Source organism: Pygocentrus nattereri, chromosome 9, assembly GCF_015220715.1.
Source record: "Pygocentrus nattereri isolate fPygNat1 chromosome 9, fPygNat1.pri, whole genome shotgun sequence".
Classification (NCBI taxonomy): Eukaryota; Metazoa; Chordata; class Actinopteri; order Characiformes; family Serrasalmidae; genus Pygocentrus; species Pygocentrus nattereri.
This window is the reverse complement of record NC_051219.1, coordinates 4,804,203-4,821,601: the sequence shown is the minus strand read 5'-3', so window position 1 is coordinate 4,821,601 and position 17,399 is coordinate 4,804,203. Positions and strand designations below refer to the sequence as shown.

At 41.7% G+C, this 17,399-nt stretch overlaps 1 protein-coding gene across 3 annotated transcripts in view; it reads right to left on the bottom strand.

The window, feature by feature from the left end:
• Nucleotides 1–5,704: 5,704 nt before the first annotated feature.
• Nucleotides 5,705–17,399, bottom strand: part of LOC108439955 (cadherin-24) — a 140,633-nt gene continuing 128,938 nt past the window's right edge. For all 3 annotated transcript variants that reach the window (XM_037541534.1, XM_037541533.1, XM_017718629.2), the window contains 2 exons: nt 8,856–9,243; nt 5,705–7,526 (listed from right to left, as the gene is read on the bottom strand). In XM_037541534.1, coding sequence (XP_037397431.1) covers nt 6,714–7,526; nt 8,856–9,243 — 1,201 coding nt within the window. In that variant the 3' untranslated portion in view covers nt 5,705–6,713. The remainder of the gene's footprint in view (nt 7,527–8,855; nt 9,244–17,399) is intronic.

The following is a 17,399-nucleotide window of genomic DNA, read 5'->3' as shown; positions in this document are numbered from 1 at the left end:
GCTGCATAAACTCACTCCAGTTATTTTTCAGACCAACTGTAAACGCCAGCTGCCCTTCCCATTCGGTGGACATATGGTGATGAATGAACCAATACACATGCTCCAAAATGAGGAGGAATTCCAGCCTTTCCATTTTTCTCTACTCCTGGTTGAGATGTAAACAGAGTCGTTCAGAGCGGTTTGGTGTGAAGCGCTCGGTTCTAGAGTTCACAATGGTGGTGATAGGAGCCAGACGTCCGCCTCTAAAAGCTCCCTCACAGAGTTATTACAAGAAATGGTTGTGGATGCGCTGCCTGATGACTGAGACGCTGTTTTCTGGTAGTTTTGAGAAGATTTTGGCCTCAAACTTGTTTGAAAATCAATTCACTACTTTATAATCATCAATATCCCTTCAGTTTGTATTGACCTAGAAGGTTTTGCTGAAGTGTTTAAAGCTTTAAACTAGACGTCTGTCTTTTCAGCTGGCAACAAAATGTTTAGTCCTGCTCCCGCCCGCAGTTCCGTCAAGGCAAAGTGACATCCAAAATCTGACACAGTCTATCCACAGTTATCCTCTGTTGAAATAGCCCAGCAGTCATGGTCATCAAAGCGAAGGAACTTCACCAAATGCTATTTATTCCCAGTAAAGGCAAACGGTTATTTTTAGTGTTTTGCTGGGCAGCTGTGGCCGTCAGACCGAAGGTGCTGCCATCACCGTCTGTCTGACTGCATTCATTTTAACGCTTTTACTGTTACCATTTTATGCTGTTTATATATGATTTAGTGATGGTTCTAATTCATTTCTGCTGTTCAATAATTTGCAAGATTTCTCTTCATGCATGCTTTATCCCATCCCCACCTGCCGTGGGCTGGTTTCCCACCTTGACCACTTTACTCAGCTGAAGCAGCCTTACTGTGAACCCCTAAGTCAGGATTCGGTAACTCCATTTTACCATCCTGGCTGTAAGTATGTCTCAGTATGTGCTGATGTGCTAGTAAAGGCTAAAAAACAACATATATGAAAACACAGACTTTCTTTGCTCCGCTTTAAGCTTTAAACCAGCTACAGCTGCTGTTCTCGCATCTCCAGCAGGAAACTTTCTCTCAAAGTAGAACAGTTTCTTGTGAAATGTCTCTCAACGATCAGCTTCTTACGAGGCTGAAGTCGCTTCTCATTCGCCAGCTTCTTGTTTGAATTTTCCCATTCCACCTTAAATGGTGCCGGAGGCAAAAGAATGTAACTGCTTCACCATTTAAGGTGGAACGGGAGAATTCAAACAAGAATCTGACTTCAACTTCATGACTTTTTATGCGTTTCTCAGTTTCTTCTTTCAGATTAAACGTATCAGGAAACCAGCTGGAGTGATTATAAACACTATTAAGTCCATTCGTCTCCAAATTATTGATGTTCATCTTAAATCTCTCTCTTTACCATTTCATAGCTACTAGCTGGGTGAGACTGTTGTCTGTGTTGCTATGGTGACCAGCCGTCTGCGCTGATCTTCAGGGTTAAAGGGTGAATCAGCAGTTCTACATTAACTCCAGCGTTTAAGACCATTTACTGTTAAACTGTGTTGAAGGATCAGCAGAGCTTTATTTTACTGTAGAGGAGGATTATTTTATTATTACCTACTGATCTGATTCAGCTGTGGAGCCACAACAGGGCAGTAAAAGAGCCGCATGCTGCCGACCCCGGTTTAGGATCTCTTCCAACTCAGTCCATGAAAAATCAAGAATCCTTGAATAGCATTACAGCTCAATAGGTGGTGTTAGTCCAATTACAACATATAGATTTAGCCTTGCATTTGCATTAAGGCCCATTGTCTTCTGCTTTTATTGCTGTTATTGTTCATTTATAACAGTGCTTTTATCTTTCTGATGTTGTCCTTATGTTCCTGCGTAAACCATGAAGCGCCACATAAACAGAGCTTTATTATTATTATTATCATTATTATTATCACATGTAAAATCTCAGCAGACACTTGCTGGTTCTCGATAGTCAATTAAACGTCTATATTTGGTCAATTGTGATCGGATTATACAGTGAAATGTTGACAACTTGCCTGAATTAAATAAAGCAACTTCACATAAACATCAGTAGTAGAGAACATTTTAGTTCTAGACACTAATACTTCATGTTCTGGGCCTTTAACGTGTGTGAAGTTACCATCTTATATGGTGCTGGTGCTGCTTCATTTTGTGCGAGTGTGCGCTGCTCGGAAAGAAAATGTGGAGATTAGTGGTAATTAGGCAGCTTCGCCTCTTCATGTCACCTAGCAACCTGCTCTGGATGGTCTGATAGCTGCTCGGCTGGCAGGCTTGTTGCTTTCAGCAGCTTTATTTACCTTCAGGTCATCAGCACAGGCTCAGATTCAGAACAGACCGCACTGACCAGCCCTCAGATCTGTCAGATATGAAGAAAGGGTGTGGTGCTGACTGTAATTACATGATGATGATGATGATAATAATAATAATACATGCTTAATAGTGCTTTCTCTTGTCATTTTCCCTCCAGATAAACAGACCTAATTATAGTCATAGGCTTGATTTCCCAGCATGCACTGCTCCATAATCACCTCCTTGCCTTATCGTGGAATGATTATATAGTGTTACCACTCTGGTTTACTGGACTGGTCATGATGTACTCGTTCGGTTTCCTTCAACCTTGTTTAGCCCTTAGAAGTCACAGCTTAACCTCAGCCCAAAACCTAACCATGGCTCTAATCCTAATCCTCACCCAGGCCCTAATCCTAATCCTAATCTTAACCTCAACCCAAAACCTAATCTTAATCTTAGATATTTAGTTTAATGTAACTTGAAAGTAAATTAAGTATCTACAAAGCATCTAAAGTGGACTATCCAAAACAAGTGTTACATAATCAGAACACCATAATAACAGACAAGATCATTAGAAACTGAAACAGGAATCAACCAGTCGGGTTTTGATTTACAAGGGGGATGAATGTTGCATGCAAAAACACTGAAGTAGGCCTTCTAGAAGTTCTAGATAGCTGATTGTGAACATAAGAAGTCTCAACAGATTTCAGATTTTCAACCTCATGCAAAATCATATCAAATGTCAAAATTGACACATTTTGTAATATTTGCCAATCTTGAATTTGATGCCAACAACATGTTGACCACTCAGCTTGTTATCAGTGCTCAGTTCTAAAGCCAGTATTCATGATGGTTTAGGGGGCATTAGTGCACATGGCATGGGTGATGTGCACACCTGTGAAGGCACCATAAATGCCGAATGATATAGACTTTTTGGCAACATATGCTGCCTTCCAGACGACGTCTTTTTCAGGCAAGGCCTTGATTATTTCAGCAAGACAATTTTAAACCACATACTGAATCCATCACAATAGCATGGCTTTACAGAAGAAGAATCCGGGTGCTGAACTGACCTGCCTGCAGTCCAAACCTGTCACCACTGAGAACACTTGGTGCATTATTAAATGAAAAGTACAACAAAAGAAATCCTGACCTGTTGAGCAGCTGAAAACCTGTATGGGAAGATATCTCACTTTCAAAACTACCTCAGTTCCCAAATGCTTACACTGTGGTCAACATGCCCCCAACTTTTTTGGAACATGGTGTCAGCATCAAATTCAAAACGGTCATGTAATTTTTTTTTCTTTGTAGTAGTTTCCTTTAAAAATATGGTTTACATCCCAACTTGCGTCCCAACTTTTTTGGAAATAGGCTTGAATAATAATCCCACAGTTATCATAGAGGTGTTTCTCAATTGGTCTTTGTACATTTGTGTACTGACTGAATGTCAAAAGAAAGAAAAACTTGGAAAGCGCAAACTTGAGCTTGTTGATGCAAATTGTAAATAATATGTAAATTTCATGATGTAGTTATGACATAATTACATAACAGTGAAACGAAGGTATTAAGGCCTCTAAGTGCGGCATAATAATAACAACACACGCTTAACTAAAACGCTCAGTCTGGCTGTGTTCTTCTTCTTACTCGGCTGCTCTGACTCATCGACTAGATTTATTTCATAATTTAAACCGTGATATTCTGGGAGAAAATGCAGCACAGCACCGAATCCCATTATTTATTTCCACTGTGGCTCCAAAGGAAACTCCAGTTTAGCTCAGTTTAAATTGAATTGGCCTGAACATGCTATGAGAAAGAAACGGCTCAGGAGTCCTGAAGAATGTGCTGCAGGTCACAGTTTCCTGTTTATTGTACACCAAAAAAACAAAACAAAAACAAAAACAAAAGAAACCCCAGCAGAATGGGGGAACTAAGCCCTCATGCCAGAATCAGTGAAAAAGCCTCCATAATAAATCTAAACTCTACAGTCACATATAGACAAATAACCAATAACAAACTCGGATCATAATCATCTCTTCACCAATACAGTGATATTTACATATATACACAGGAAATCAATGACATCTATTTTCATCTGTAGCTTAAAGGGGAGACGGAGGAGAAACTCAAACGGGCGTTTTCACTCGAGGAACCCACTCTTTTGGGGGTTTGAGTTGCATAGTGTGTGACAGGGCGGGGCAGCCTGGACAAAACCATCCTGAATCTCAACTAGCGACCAGATCCTCGTCAGTCCGGTTAGCCTGCAGAGCGAGCTGCTTCTGTGGTCATCTTTTCTACACCGGCCAGTCCCCGCGAGCTGCAGTTCAGATGGTCGTAATATTTGCGATGAGGTGTGGAAATTAAAGAATTTCCAACACCCTTGAGATGTGATTCCGCTTTATAGTCACTTAAAGGAGAGCTAGAAGGAATAACCTTACACCGAGTGTAGTCCATCGGTCATCTGCCCACACTGTTGTAAAGAAGGGATTTCATTTGGCTCAGCACGAGGCTGAACTACACGTAACAGAAGAACGCAAAGAACGATGATCGTGGGTGTTATGAAAATGAAAGATCTAACTAATAACAGGCGCTACAGCACCTTTAGAGGGCGACGGTGAGTAAGGCTTGTTTATTTGAGCTCAAGCTGTCTTCAGTTGGAAACTCTCCTCTAGCAGGAGCTTTGGGCATTTCGCTTCGCGTCGTGCCTAACAACACCCTTCCCCGTGGTGAAATTCATGTGCATGCTCACCACACAAGGATACTGATGCTAGAATTGCAGAATTTCTGTTGTTGAGCAGGTTGATAGAAGTTTTAGGGATGTGTTCATGGAAAAGATTTTGGGTGACTATTGATTTCCAGTGTTAAGTACATTAGCCATGCAGCTCCAGGCCTAAAGTATAGAAGCACAGCTTGGACATCAGACAGCAGATCAGTCTTGACTGATCGACTAGATCGGAGTGTAAATTGCGTAAATGTGATCATTTTGCTGAATTGCTTTGTCGTTAAGAATAAGATGCACCTTTGTCCAGTTCAGAAACGGCTTAACGGGTCATCGTGGAACCGTTTGCTCATTTGGTGAGCGCCAGGCTAAAAGGGTGGCACTTCAGGGAAGTCATGAGATTCAGGATGGTTCCGTTTCCAGGCGCAGGGTGGAGGCTGGAGGGTGGAGGGCTTCGGGCGAGCCTAAACGAGGGCAGACGGCGGATCGACAGTGTGCTCAGCTAGATCAGGTAAAGCTCTGGGACTCACAAGCGAGGACAAAAGACGTCGGGAAGAGCTTAAGAAGTCATGCGGGCTAAAAAGAGTCGGTGCGGGAGGCTGACGTGACCTTGTAAAAGCAGCGCTGCAGTATTATTCCTACTCTCAGCCAAACCATTTGAACCTAATTGGGTTTCTGCTCCTTTAAGCGGGAGAAGCTTTTTTTTTTTTTATTAATACATAAACATCAATATTCATACGCCGGGGACAGTGCATTTTTTATGAGGCCTATTTTTCAAACAATGCAGCTCGCAGGGCCTAAAATCAATATTTCAGATATGAGATGTTTCGTAACTTTGGCTGGGAGTGCACGAGTGAATTATTTATGCAAATGTAATGGGAGATTGTGGAGAGCGACAGCTCCCGCACCTCTCGTGGAGCTCGGTGAGAATGTTTGTGTGCTACGCCTGTGCTTGTGTGAGAAACTGACAGGAAACTCCGGCGAAAGATTTAAAAAGACTGCATAATTGAATGAACGAGATGTAAACAGAGTGATGCAGAGTGGGTTTGGTGTGAAATCATTCAGATGTCTTTACAGTGGTGGTGATAGGAACCAGGCGTCGCCACGACTCTTCAGACTCTTCATATGTAAATTAGCGATTCCTCTGAAAGAGTAAGGGACTAGTTTTCCTGATATTTGTCTCAGGCCTAAAAGCTTTTCCCAAATCCATCCAGAATCAGTGCCTCAGTCATCAGGCAGCGAGTTCATCACATTCCATTCCATGCAGGAACTCTCTGTGAAGGAGCTTTTAGAGGCGGACGTCTGGTTCCTATCGCCACCACTGACTCTAGTTTTCCCAGAACGCCGCATTCCTCACTGAACCACTCCGAAAGACTTTGCTTAGATATCAATTATGCAGAAATTGAACTGAAAAAGTCAGTGGAATTCGTCTTTATGCAGAATCGCTAAAGATTCTCTCCGCCTGCGTCTTCTGGAGCTCCTTTCCAACAGTTTTATTATGCTATTATATATTAAATTCTAATAATAATTGCTTCTGAATTACCACAGCAGGAATCATCACCACTTCTGCCAGTATACATTCCGTAGAGCGTCTCGCTCTCTCTCTTTCCGCCTTTATCTCGCTGTTCTCTGACGAGAATTCATCCTTTATTCCCTCCGTCCCACTCCTTCCTGCCTCTCTCTATGGCTCGGCTTCGTCTTTAGTGTCTTCTTGCATCTTCTCCTCCATGGTCTCCTCCTCGGTGTGCTTCTTTTCCTCCTTCTCTTCCTTCTCTTCCTTTTCCTCTTTTTTCTCCTCCTCCGTTTCCCTCTCTCTGAAGATCTCCAGCAGCTTGTGAAACTTGGGCCCCCACTCCTTTATCTCCTCCACCTCCATCCCTCGCTCGCCCTCGCTCTCCAGGGAGCTGAGGGAGGTGGCCTGTGATCCCGCCCCCTCCAGGCCGTACGTCTGCAGCGAGTCGTACGGCGGCTGCATGGGGTCGAAAGTCACCTGGGCCAGGCGGTGCTGCAGGAAGTCGCCCATCCTGTGGGTTAGAGGGTTAGCCCCGCCCCTTCCGGGCCCAGGCCCCTGCCCATCTCGCCTGCCTAGGCCCCACCTACCCATGTACAGCCCCGCCCCGCCAGGGCCAGGGAAAGGCATGACCACCCGCTGAGTGAAGTCCCGCCCTGCTAGAGCGTACACGCCCACCAAATCGCCCGCTTTGGGGTATAAACAAGTAGTTCCGGCTAAAGGTATCACTCCGCTGCCTCTCAGCAGGGTCCCTTCCATTGTTCTGAATGGTGCCGAGGTTTGGCTGGTGTTGATGGGAGCCTCTGTGGGCGTGTGCGTGGAGGGCGTGTCATCCGTGGCAACGGTGGACACAATAGTGGAGGTGGAGGAGGTGTGTGCGGTGGACGGGTGGTGAGTCAGCGATCCGGCCGAGTGACCAGCAGAACTGCTGGAGTCGCTCTGACTGGAGCTCTGAACCACCGGAGCCTGGTCAGAGGCCAGAGACTGGACAGAGAGAGAGAAAGAGAGAGAAAAGGCAGGAAAAAAGAGGAAGAGAGACATTAAGCCTTGGTCACGGTCATCACCCGCCATAAGAAAAGCATGCTGACATTTTATTAAGGCTGTCAAAAGTGCATTTTCCAGGCTGAGGTCCAGCTGCAACAAGCCTTATGCTGCTATGATAGAATCCACAATTATAGCCCTCATATCCAAACCTTCAGCACCTTCAGCTGGGCAGTGCTGTGGGGGAACTATGGATAAATCAATGAGCAGCAAACTAATTCAAGAAAGTGGAAGGTGGAAAGAAGCTCCAGTTTCCTCTCGAGAAATATATGAGCTGTAAGAAAGAGAAAGAGTAGTTCTAATCACAGAGGAGTTGAGCTGTCAACCGTTTACGCTAGCCTGTGAAATGTCTGTCCTGCGAGAGCTGCCCTAGACAACTGTAAGTGCTATTACTGTGAAACTGAATCATATAGGTGCATCAAGCTCAGCCATGAAGCAGAAGACCACTCAAACCCACGTGTGGGGCCTGTCTTCTGTCACTTCACTCACTACAGAGTTCTAGACTGTCTCCGAAAGAGACGTCAGCACATTTACTGTGTGCGTCAGGAGATTTGCTGATACAGCATTAATTGTGTAAGTATGTTATTAGCTTTAAATAGTACAATGAAATGACTGTAATAGCTGCCCTAAAGCAACTTAATGTAAAAGTCCCTGGTGACAGAAAGCAGTGCTGACAGTACAGAGACCTTAAAAAAAAAAGAAAAAAGTTAAATTAAGTTTAGACAGTCTATTAAAAAAAAAAACAGCAGAATAATGAGGCATAACAAGACCTGCACATATGCAAATTAGACCATTACTCAGCCAATAATGAATCCATAGTTTATGGAAAAATTGACTTCATGGTTCAGTTCATTTATTCATGCGTTCTTTTCTGAATCAGTCAACCTGCTTGAAAGACTGACCGATTGGTGTTTTCATTCATTCATTGTTCATTCACTCATTCATTTGTTCATTATCAAATTTAGCCTTTCACTCATTGTCCAAACATTCATTAATTTCATAATTAACTATAATTATAAAAATGTTATAATATAAGAATTATTTAATTAATTAATCCAATTAGTTCATCAATGTATTTTTTTTTTATTATTTTAAAATGTTTTATTTCATTTTTAACAAATTAACCAGTAAATGACCGACTCACTGTGTTTAATTCAATTAATAACTAACTCATCTGTTCATTCATTCACTCATCTGTTCATTTCAGTCCTTCTCATGATGATCAGTACTGAATACTGAATCCTTCAGACAAACGTCTGATTTGCTCCTCACCTGATCCTGACTGAGAGTCTGACTCTCAGAGACGACCTCACTTCCTGTCTCGCTCTCTTTCAGGTTGTTCTCAGCAGAACTCTCGGTTCCTTGGTGCTCGTCTCCGGTTCTGCTCTGGTCGGTTCTCTTGGCCAGTTCCGCCAGGCCCGTGAACACACACCCTGGATCCAGAGGCCCGCAGTCCTGCGTCTGGGCGCTGGGGAGCGTGTAGGTCAGTTTGGTGAGGTCCCGGCGGGAGTCGAACGGGCCGATCCGTTCTCGGACCGCTGGCAGGGTGTGTATGCTGTAGCAGAACCGCCCATACAGCGGGGCGGAACCGGGCCGCTGGGGGTCCACCCCGGGGGCCTGAGCCCAGCTGTACATCCTGTCCAGATTCTCCTGGGAGTAACTGTGGGACGAGCACAACAGACGAGTGAAGACCAGGACCATCAGTCAGCAGCCTGGTCTAGTCCGCTCTAATACGCTGAGGCTAAGTGGGTTAGCCTGCCACTCATTTCTGCTGCTAGCGCTCCTCATTAATCTGTTATAATTACTTTACATGCTGCCTAACGGCTTTTTAAGGCCCGGGACACGTGTTCAATTACGTTGGCTCGGTTTCATCCGAGGCGAGTCCGGTGCCAAGTGGAATATGTTTGCGCTAATGCTAAGTAGGTTAGCTTGTCAAGCAGCCAAAGGTTTTTCACTCACAACATGACTTTACACTGCTACCTGGCAGCTTCCCCAGCGCTCGACTCCTGCCGTGAGATCATCAAAGGCTTGGAGTCTGGATTTTCTTCAACATAAATAAGAAAAACTGTGAAGATGTTGTTAGCATGGCGCTCTTTATCCTACGGTTGCCAGCTGCGACGATGTCTAATCACACATGCAAATGTTTGAGGATGAAGGCTGTGTTCCATCCAACGCAAGTCCAGCGCCAACAGGATTACGCTTGTGCTAATGCTAAGTAGGCTAGCTTGTTGTGCCAGTGTTTTGCTAGCACACAACGGCTATCACACAGCAGGCAGCCACGACCTCCTCGCCTTTTCACTGGAATACACCCCCACGTTGAGCGATACGCTGGATTCCACGGAAAGGCAAGTGAAAAGTGTGCTAAAGCTAAGTCGGTTAGCCGCTCAGCTAATTACCGACGTCTCTCGTATAACATCCCCTACATTTAGCTCCCTGACCGGCGTCCTCATCACTGGACTCTTGTCACATGTCAAAGATTCGGCTAAAAGCACATCGCGACACTCTTCCGGTCCAAAGGGCCAAACGGCTGAGTGTTGACGTCACAATGAGGGTGTATAATCAGGGGCGGGGCTTCAGGGGAGGGCTGGGAGGACGACACGCCCCCGGCCCGGGCCTAGAGGGGGCCCGGATGGGAGAGAGGATAAGATTTGAAGTAGCCGGGCCTCTATCACGTCCGAAGAGAGCTGGAGAAGGCAGGCGCTCTCCTGATTGTATCCAGATATGCATGGTATACGTCCAAAGGCACAGCCCACCTCACACCACCCATCATTCAAGTCTTACACGGGGCTTTTAAAGGGTGCCACGGTCAGGACTGAGTCACGGTTTCTAAAAACTTTACAAGACCGACTGACTTTAGTGATGTACTGGTGTAAAATACTGAATAAGATGTTGTTCTGCAGGACCGGCTTCATTTTCACTCTGACATTTAACTTTAGGACACGCACATTTTCAAGTGGATCGCCGATCAGCAAAGATTCTAAGCCCTGCTGTTGCGGGCATGTGTATGTTGTAAAACGATGTTATGATGAGCTTTATTAAATAATAAAGGGTATAAAGGGCCCCGCCCCCGGCCCGGCTCTGATTTGTTCCGCTAGTGCGTATAATCATGACTTTTGGCTTTATTCCCAATTTAGGACGGTCACTAATACTGTCGACAAGTCTAATGACTCTTTAATACAGCAAGTTGTTGGAAACTTACAGAGAAATCATGATTATTTTTATATTAAACCCTTAAAATTCCAGGTTTAGGACATACTAAGGCTTATTATTCAGTAACTACAGCGACTTCAGTGTGAGCTGAAAACTGAAGCTGAGCTATTCTTTATAGAAGGGTGTAGTAAAGGTGGGTCCTGGACATTTAAATGGTTAAAGGCAATTCAGAAAACTCAGATTCATCCAAACCATCGACAGACGGAGAAAAGCCAAAGCCAAAAAACTCACATGTATCTGAAAAGTAAACCTGAAGGTGTAGAAATCCAACTTAATGTTAGAAGGCAGGAATTGGCAGCATGAATACAGCTGAAGTTACACAACAGCGTTCTGCCTTCGGTTTGACAGGTCAGGCCTGATAAGACCTGCAGGCATTTGGAGCTGCAGTCGGAAAAATGTCTGAACACAAGTTGGGGCTGGAAATGTTTTCTCCTGTCCTGAAAAGATGCTGCCGGTCAAACGGGGGTTTGCTTGCAACATCATGATTCAAATGGTGTCTAGAAAAGGACATTAAAATCATCTTTAAATGTCCAACTGTAAAATGTAAAGAAATTGTTTTATATTGTTACAAATAAAAATAGAAATACAGTCAGACTGTAAAACTACACACTGCAGATTCATACTGGATTAAAATCACTCCACAATTATTACAGTCAGACTGTAAAACTACACACTGCAGATTCATACTGGATTAAAATCACTCCACAATTATTACAGTCAGACTGTAAAACTACACACTGCAGATTCATACTGGATTAAAATCACTCCACAAATATTACAGTCAGACTGTAAAACTACACACTGCAGATTCATACTGGATTAAAATCTCTCCACAATTATTACAGTCAGACTGTAAAACTACACACTGCAGATTCATACTGGATTAAAATCACTCCACAATTATTACAGTCAGACTATAAAACTACACACACTGCAGATTCATACTGGATTAAAATCACTCCACAATTATTACAGTCAGACTATAAAACTACACACTGCAGATTCATACTGGATTAAAATCACTCCACAATTATTACAGTCAGACTGTAAAACTACACACTGCAGATTCATACTGGATTAAAATCACTCCACAATTATTACCGTCAGACTGTAAAACTACACACTGCAGATTCATACTGGATTAAAATCACTCCACAATTATTACAGTCAGACTGTAAAACTACACACTGCAGATTCATACTGGATTAAAATCACTCCACAATTATTACAGTCAGACTGTAAAACTACACACTGCAGATTCATACTGGATTAAAATCACTCCACAATTATTACAGTCAGACTGTAAAACTACACACTGCAGATTCATACTGGATTAAAATCACTCCACAATTATTACCGTCAGACTGTAAAACTACACACTGCAGATTCATGCTGGATTAAAATCACTCCACAATTATTACAGTCAGACTGTAAAACTACACACTGCAGATTCATACTGGATTAAAATCACTCCACAATTATTACAGTCAGACTGTAAAACTACACGCTGCAGATTCATACTGGATTAAAATCACTCCACAATTATTACAGTCAGACTGTAAAACTACACACTGCAGATTCATACTGGATTAAAATCACTCCACAATTATTACCGTCAGACTGTAAAACTACACGCTGCAGATTCATACTGGATTAAAATCACTCCACAATTATTACAGTCAGACTGTAAAACTACACACTGTAGATTCATACTGGATTAAAATCACTCCACAATTATTACCATCAGACTGTAAAACTACACGCTGCAGATTCATACTGGATTAAAATCACTCCACAATTATTACCGTCAGACTGTAAAACTACACACTGCAGATTCATACTGGATTAAAATCGCTCCACAATTATTACAGTCAGACTATAAAACTACACACTGCAGATTCATACTGGATTAAAATCACTCCACAATTATTACAGTCAGACTGTAAAACTACACGCACTGCAGATTCATACTGGATTAAAATCACTCCACAATTATTACAGTCAGACTGTAAAACTACACACTGCAGATTCATACTGGATTAAAATCACTCCACAATTATTACAGTCAGACTGTAAAACTACACGCTGCAGATTCATACTGGATTAAATCACTCCACAATTATTACAGTCAGACTGTAAAACTACACACACTGCAGATTCATAATGGATTAAAATCACTCCACAATTATTACAGTCAGACTGTAAAACTACACACTGCAGATTCATACTGGATTAAAATCACTCCACAATTATTACAGTCAGACTGTAAAACTACACGCTGCAGATTCATACTGGATTAAATCACTCCACAATTATTACAGTCAGACTGTAAAACTACACACTGCAGATTCATACTGGATTAAAATCACTCCACAATTATTACAGTCAGACTGTAAAACTACACACACTGCAGATTCATACTGGATTAAAATCACTCCACAATTATTACAGTCAGACTGTAAAACTACACACTGCAGATTCATACTGGATTAAAATCACTCCACAATTATTACAGTCAGACTGTAAAACTACACGCTGCAGATTCATACTGGATTAAAATCACTCCACAATTATTACAGTCAGACTGTAAAACTACACGCTGCAGATTCATACTGGATTAAAATCACTCCACAATTATTACAGTCAGACTGTAAAACTACACGCTGCAGATTCATACTGGATTAAAATCACTCCACAATTATTACAGTCAGACTGTAAAACTACACACTGCAGATTCATACTGGATTAAAATCACTCCACAATTATTACAGTCAGACTGTAAAACTACACACTGCAGATTCATACTGGATTAAAATCACTCCACAATTATTACAGTCAGACTGTAAAACTACACACACTGCAGATTCATACTGGATTAAATCACTCCACAATTATTACAGTCAGACTGTAAAACTACACACACTGCAGATTCATAATGGATTAAAATCACTCCACAATTATTACAGTCAGACTGTAAAACTACACACTGCAGATTCATACTGGATTAAAATCACTCCACAATTATTACAGTCAGACTGTAAAACTACACACTGCAGATTCATACTGGATTAAAATCACTCCACAATTATTACAGTCAGACTGTAAAACTACACGCTGCAGATTCATACTGGATTAAAATCACTCCACAATTATTACAGTCAGACTGTAAAACTACACACTGCAGATTTACTCTGGGTTAAAACATTAATGCTCCTCAGTCATCACTCCCCGGAAGCAGCCCAGGTATTCCAGCTGTAATCGGTCTTCAGCCGAGCGTGTATATGTGAATAAGCACGTTCAGCCTCACTTATGACTCTGTCCTGTGAATTCCCTCTAACTCCCTCTGCAGTGGAGCTAAATGAACAGTTCTGCTCCACGTCTTTACACACCAGACTAATTATCATTCATTTTCACTGCAGCTGTTAGCTTATAGAGTCTGAAGGGCAAATTCTGTACAACCCAAATGACTTTTTCGCTTCTGCTCTCAGGGGTGAAGTGAGACACCATATCACACATGCCTTCCAGGAAACCATGGAGATGACATTCAGGCAACTTCCTCCACTTTACAATTCTTTTCCAATTAGATCTGAAACTCTGTGTGACCTCCACTCAACACACACGCCAGCCACATGTAATAATGATATGTCCATATGTATTATACATATATACGTATCTGTATGTAATATGCTCAAATGTATTATATATATATATGTGCGTATCTATATGTAATAATGTATCCATATGCCTTTCATATAGTATTGTGCCAAAGTCGTAGGCACCAAAGACACACTTTAAAAATCTATTTATACAGTATGTGTAGTATGTAGTTTTTGTTTATTTGCTGAGAAAAGTGTTAAAATTAACTAAATTTATAGAATATACATTAATAATGATTATATATACATATACATATAATCATATATATAATAAATAGTGATGTTCTGGATGTTGGTGTGTGTGTTGACCCATCTCCAAGCCTCTCCTCGAGGAAGCCCAGTATTATATGTAGTTAAAAAGCAGCTCCTAGTTTGACCAATCAGTGCTCAGTAAATTGAGCTCATGATGTAATTGATGATATTAACGAGTCTCTGTGGTGGCTGTGAAGGTGTCTATATATATATATATATATATATATATATATATATATATATATATATTAGGCTGACATCTGACATCACCATTTCTTACATTTTTCAGTTTTTTTACATGAAAATAACCTTGAAAAATGTCTGGTTCCATTGACTTACATTAAAAGTAGAGTAGGTTTTACCTTCTCCTGTAAAGTTACCATCTTGGCGACACAGCAATATGTAATAAGATGTTCCGTATGTATTATATATGTAAGCACCCATATGTAGCAATAATGTCCTATTTGCATTATATTTTGTGCAGTTCTGCCACTGGCTGTGCTGCCTTTGGAGCTTGCAAGCATGCCTGCAAAATGGCCATGAGAAGAGGCTCACGGGAGGTGCGCACCCTCAGTTAAAAGAAGCTGCTGTCGTTTGTTAGTGTGAAATGTGTTTACGTGTTCACTGTTTGCTCATCTGCCGAGTGGTGGGTTCAGGTAGGGTCTAGACTGGAATATTATGGCTGTAGGTGATTTTAGCTTGTTCGGATGTTAGTCAAGTGGCTTTTCTGTCATGTTCAACTTTAAAGGACATTTTCGAGCAGAAATGAAGGGCTCTTGTCTTTCCTTTCTGCTCAATGGTGCAACATACAAGTACCTATACATAATAAGAGTCCAATCTTAGCCTCAGGAGCCAAAAAGAAAGTTTCGTTGTCAGTTTAAAACACCGAGCTTTTATGAAAAGCACTTCATAAAGCCTGGAGCACTGTCAGGTCAGCCTTGTTTTTCTCTGATTTCACAGCAAGGTCAGGACAAGAGGTTCAGCCCATTCATGATCTGTTGTTTTAATGAGTAATTAGGTCCAATTTATGTTCCTGCGGTGATTTGCAGAAAAAACACTCACTCTGATTAGCTACTATACTTGTTTCCCTCCTTGTTTCCCCTACCAGACTGTGCGAAAGTCAGAGACCACCCATCATTTATTTAACCTTCGATAGTACAGTGTTGCCTCCAGGCAACATACCCATATTTGGCCTTTTATACTCATATAATACTTCCTTAATTATGATGCAATACTTTACAAAAGAGGCAGAGCACTAAGGAAACCAATAGCAGTCTTGGAATTTGTCACGTGACTCTCTGGAAGTAATGTTTTGTATTCTTCGCCAAAGGTTCAGCTCCACCATCTCCCCCCTTTGAAACTGGCCAGAAAACCTCCTTTCGGGTCAATTTACAATCTGATAATAACTGGATTCACAATAATAGTTGAGCAAAGTTTAATTTCAATTGTCTAATGTACTTTATTGGATTTTTGACTTCATTAAGTAGTGGACAAATGTTAAAATGCAAATGTTGCCTTAAAGCAACACTATGCTTTTATAAACTCCCAACATTCACATTTTTTGGTTTTCTGTATTTAGGTTAACCAACTGTTTGAAAGCAGTCATCATCATCATCATTTTTGATTTATCTCTAAAATTCAACCTAGACGTCATATAATGGTATTGTCATATTGGCTGCTCCACAGTGGTACCACAGTGTTGCCTGAGGGTAACGTTCAGACAAACTTATGAAAGATTTCATTTTGAAAGTTTCTCAGTTTCAAATGGCATAGATTTTAAACTGGTGAGCCGACTGAATATTTTCCATGAATATTGTAATAAACGTTATTACATTTTTAAACAACGACTTACTTTTTTCATTTCTTACCATTATGGTACTGTTACTTTAAGTTAACGCACCCTAAAGTGTCCTCAAAAAAGAATTCTTGAAAATGTATTTAAATCACATTTAGATTGTCTATTTGACAAAAAAGTTACACAAAGTTTATAGCAGCTGGCATTATAATGCACACCTTAGAGGGTTAAACTGTCGGGAGATATTTCTGAAGAGATTAGATATTTAAGATAGTCCACATGGAGAAAGTCAAAGGAACAAAAAAAAAAAAAAAAACAGGAAGGAGTTCAAATGCTCCAGAGAAAATGGGGCTCCTAACAACCACCTGGAAGAGCTGGTGGACACCAAACCTGCCTCCATCAGATAAACAGCACTGAAAGCTTTGATCTCTGAGAGAGAGGAGAAGATCAAGCTGCTTCAGATCTGAAAACATCCACAGGTGTTTCTGTCCATCCTTCCACTGTGAGAAGACCACTCAGTGTTGTGGGTCTGAAAGGACGTGTAGCGGATCAAGAAGAACCTCACTGAGAAAAGGAGACGGACACATCAAACAAAGAAGCTGAACGATGGACTGACCACCCCAGAGTCCAGACCTCTACACCACTGAATGGGTTTGATCACTTCAGGAAATCATCAACCAGCTTCTCAGACTGAGCTTTGGAGGCGTGTCTGCAGGTTCTGTAGATTTTTTAATTTCTAGATAATCGTGAACTAAAACTCTTTCCATTTTTTAAGCGTGAGCTTTCTGCGCTACAATCCATGATCGAAAACCAGACCTGGTTTTACTTAATTTACACGTGCCCCAATGTGAGTGAGTGCTGATACACACAGGAAGCATCATGAGAAAGCCCGAGCTGCACCGA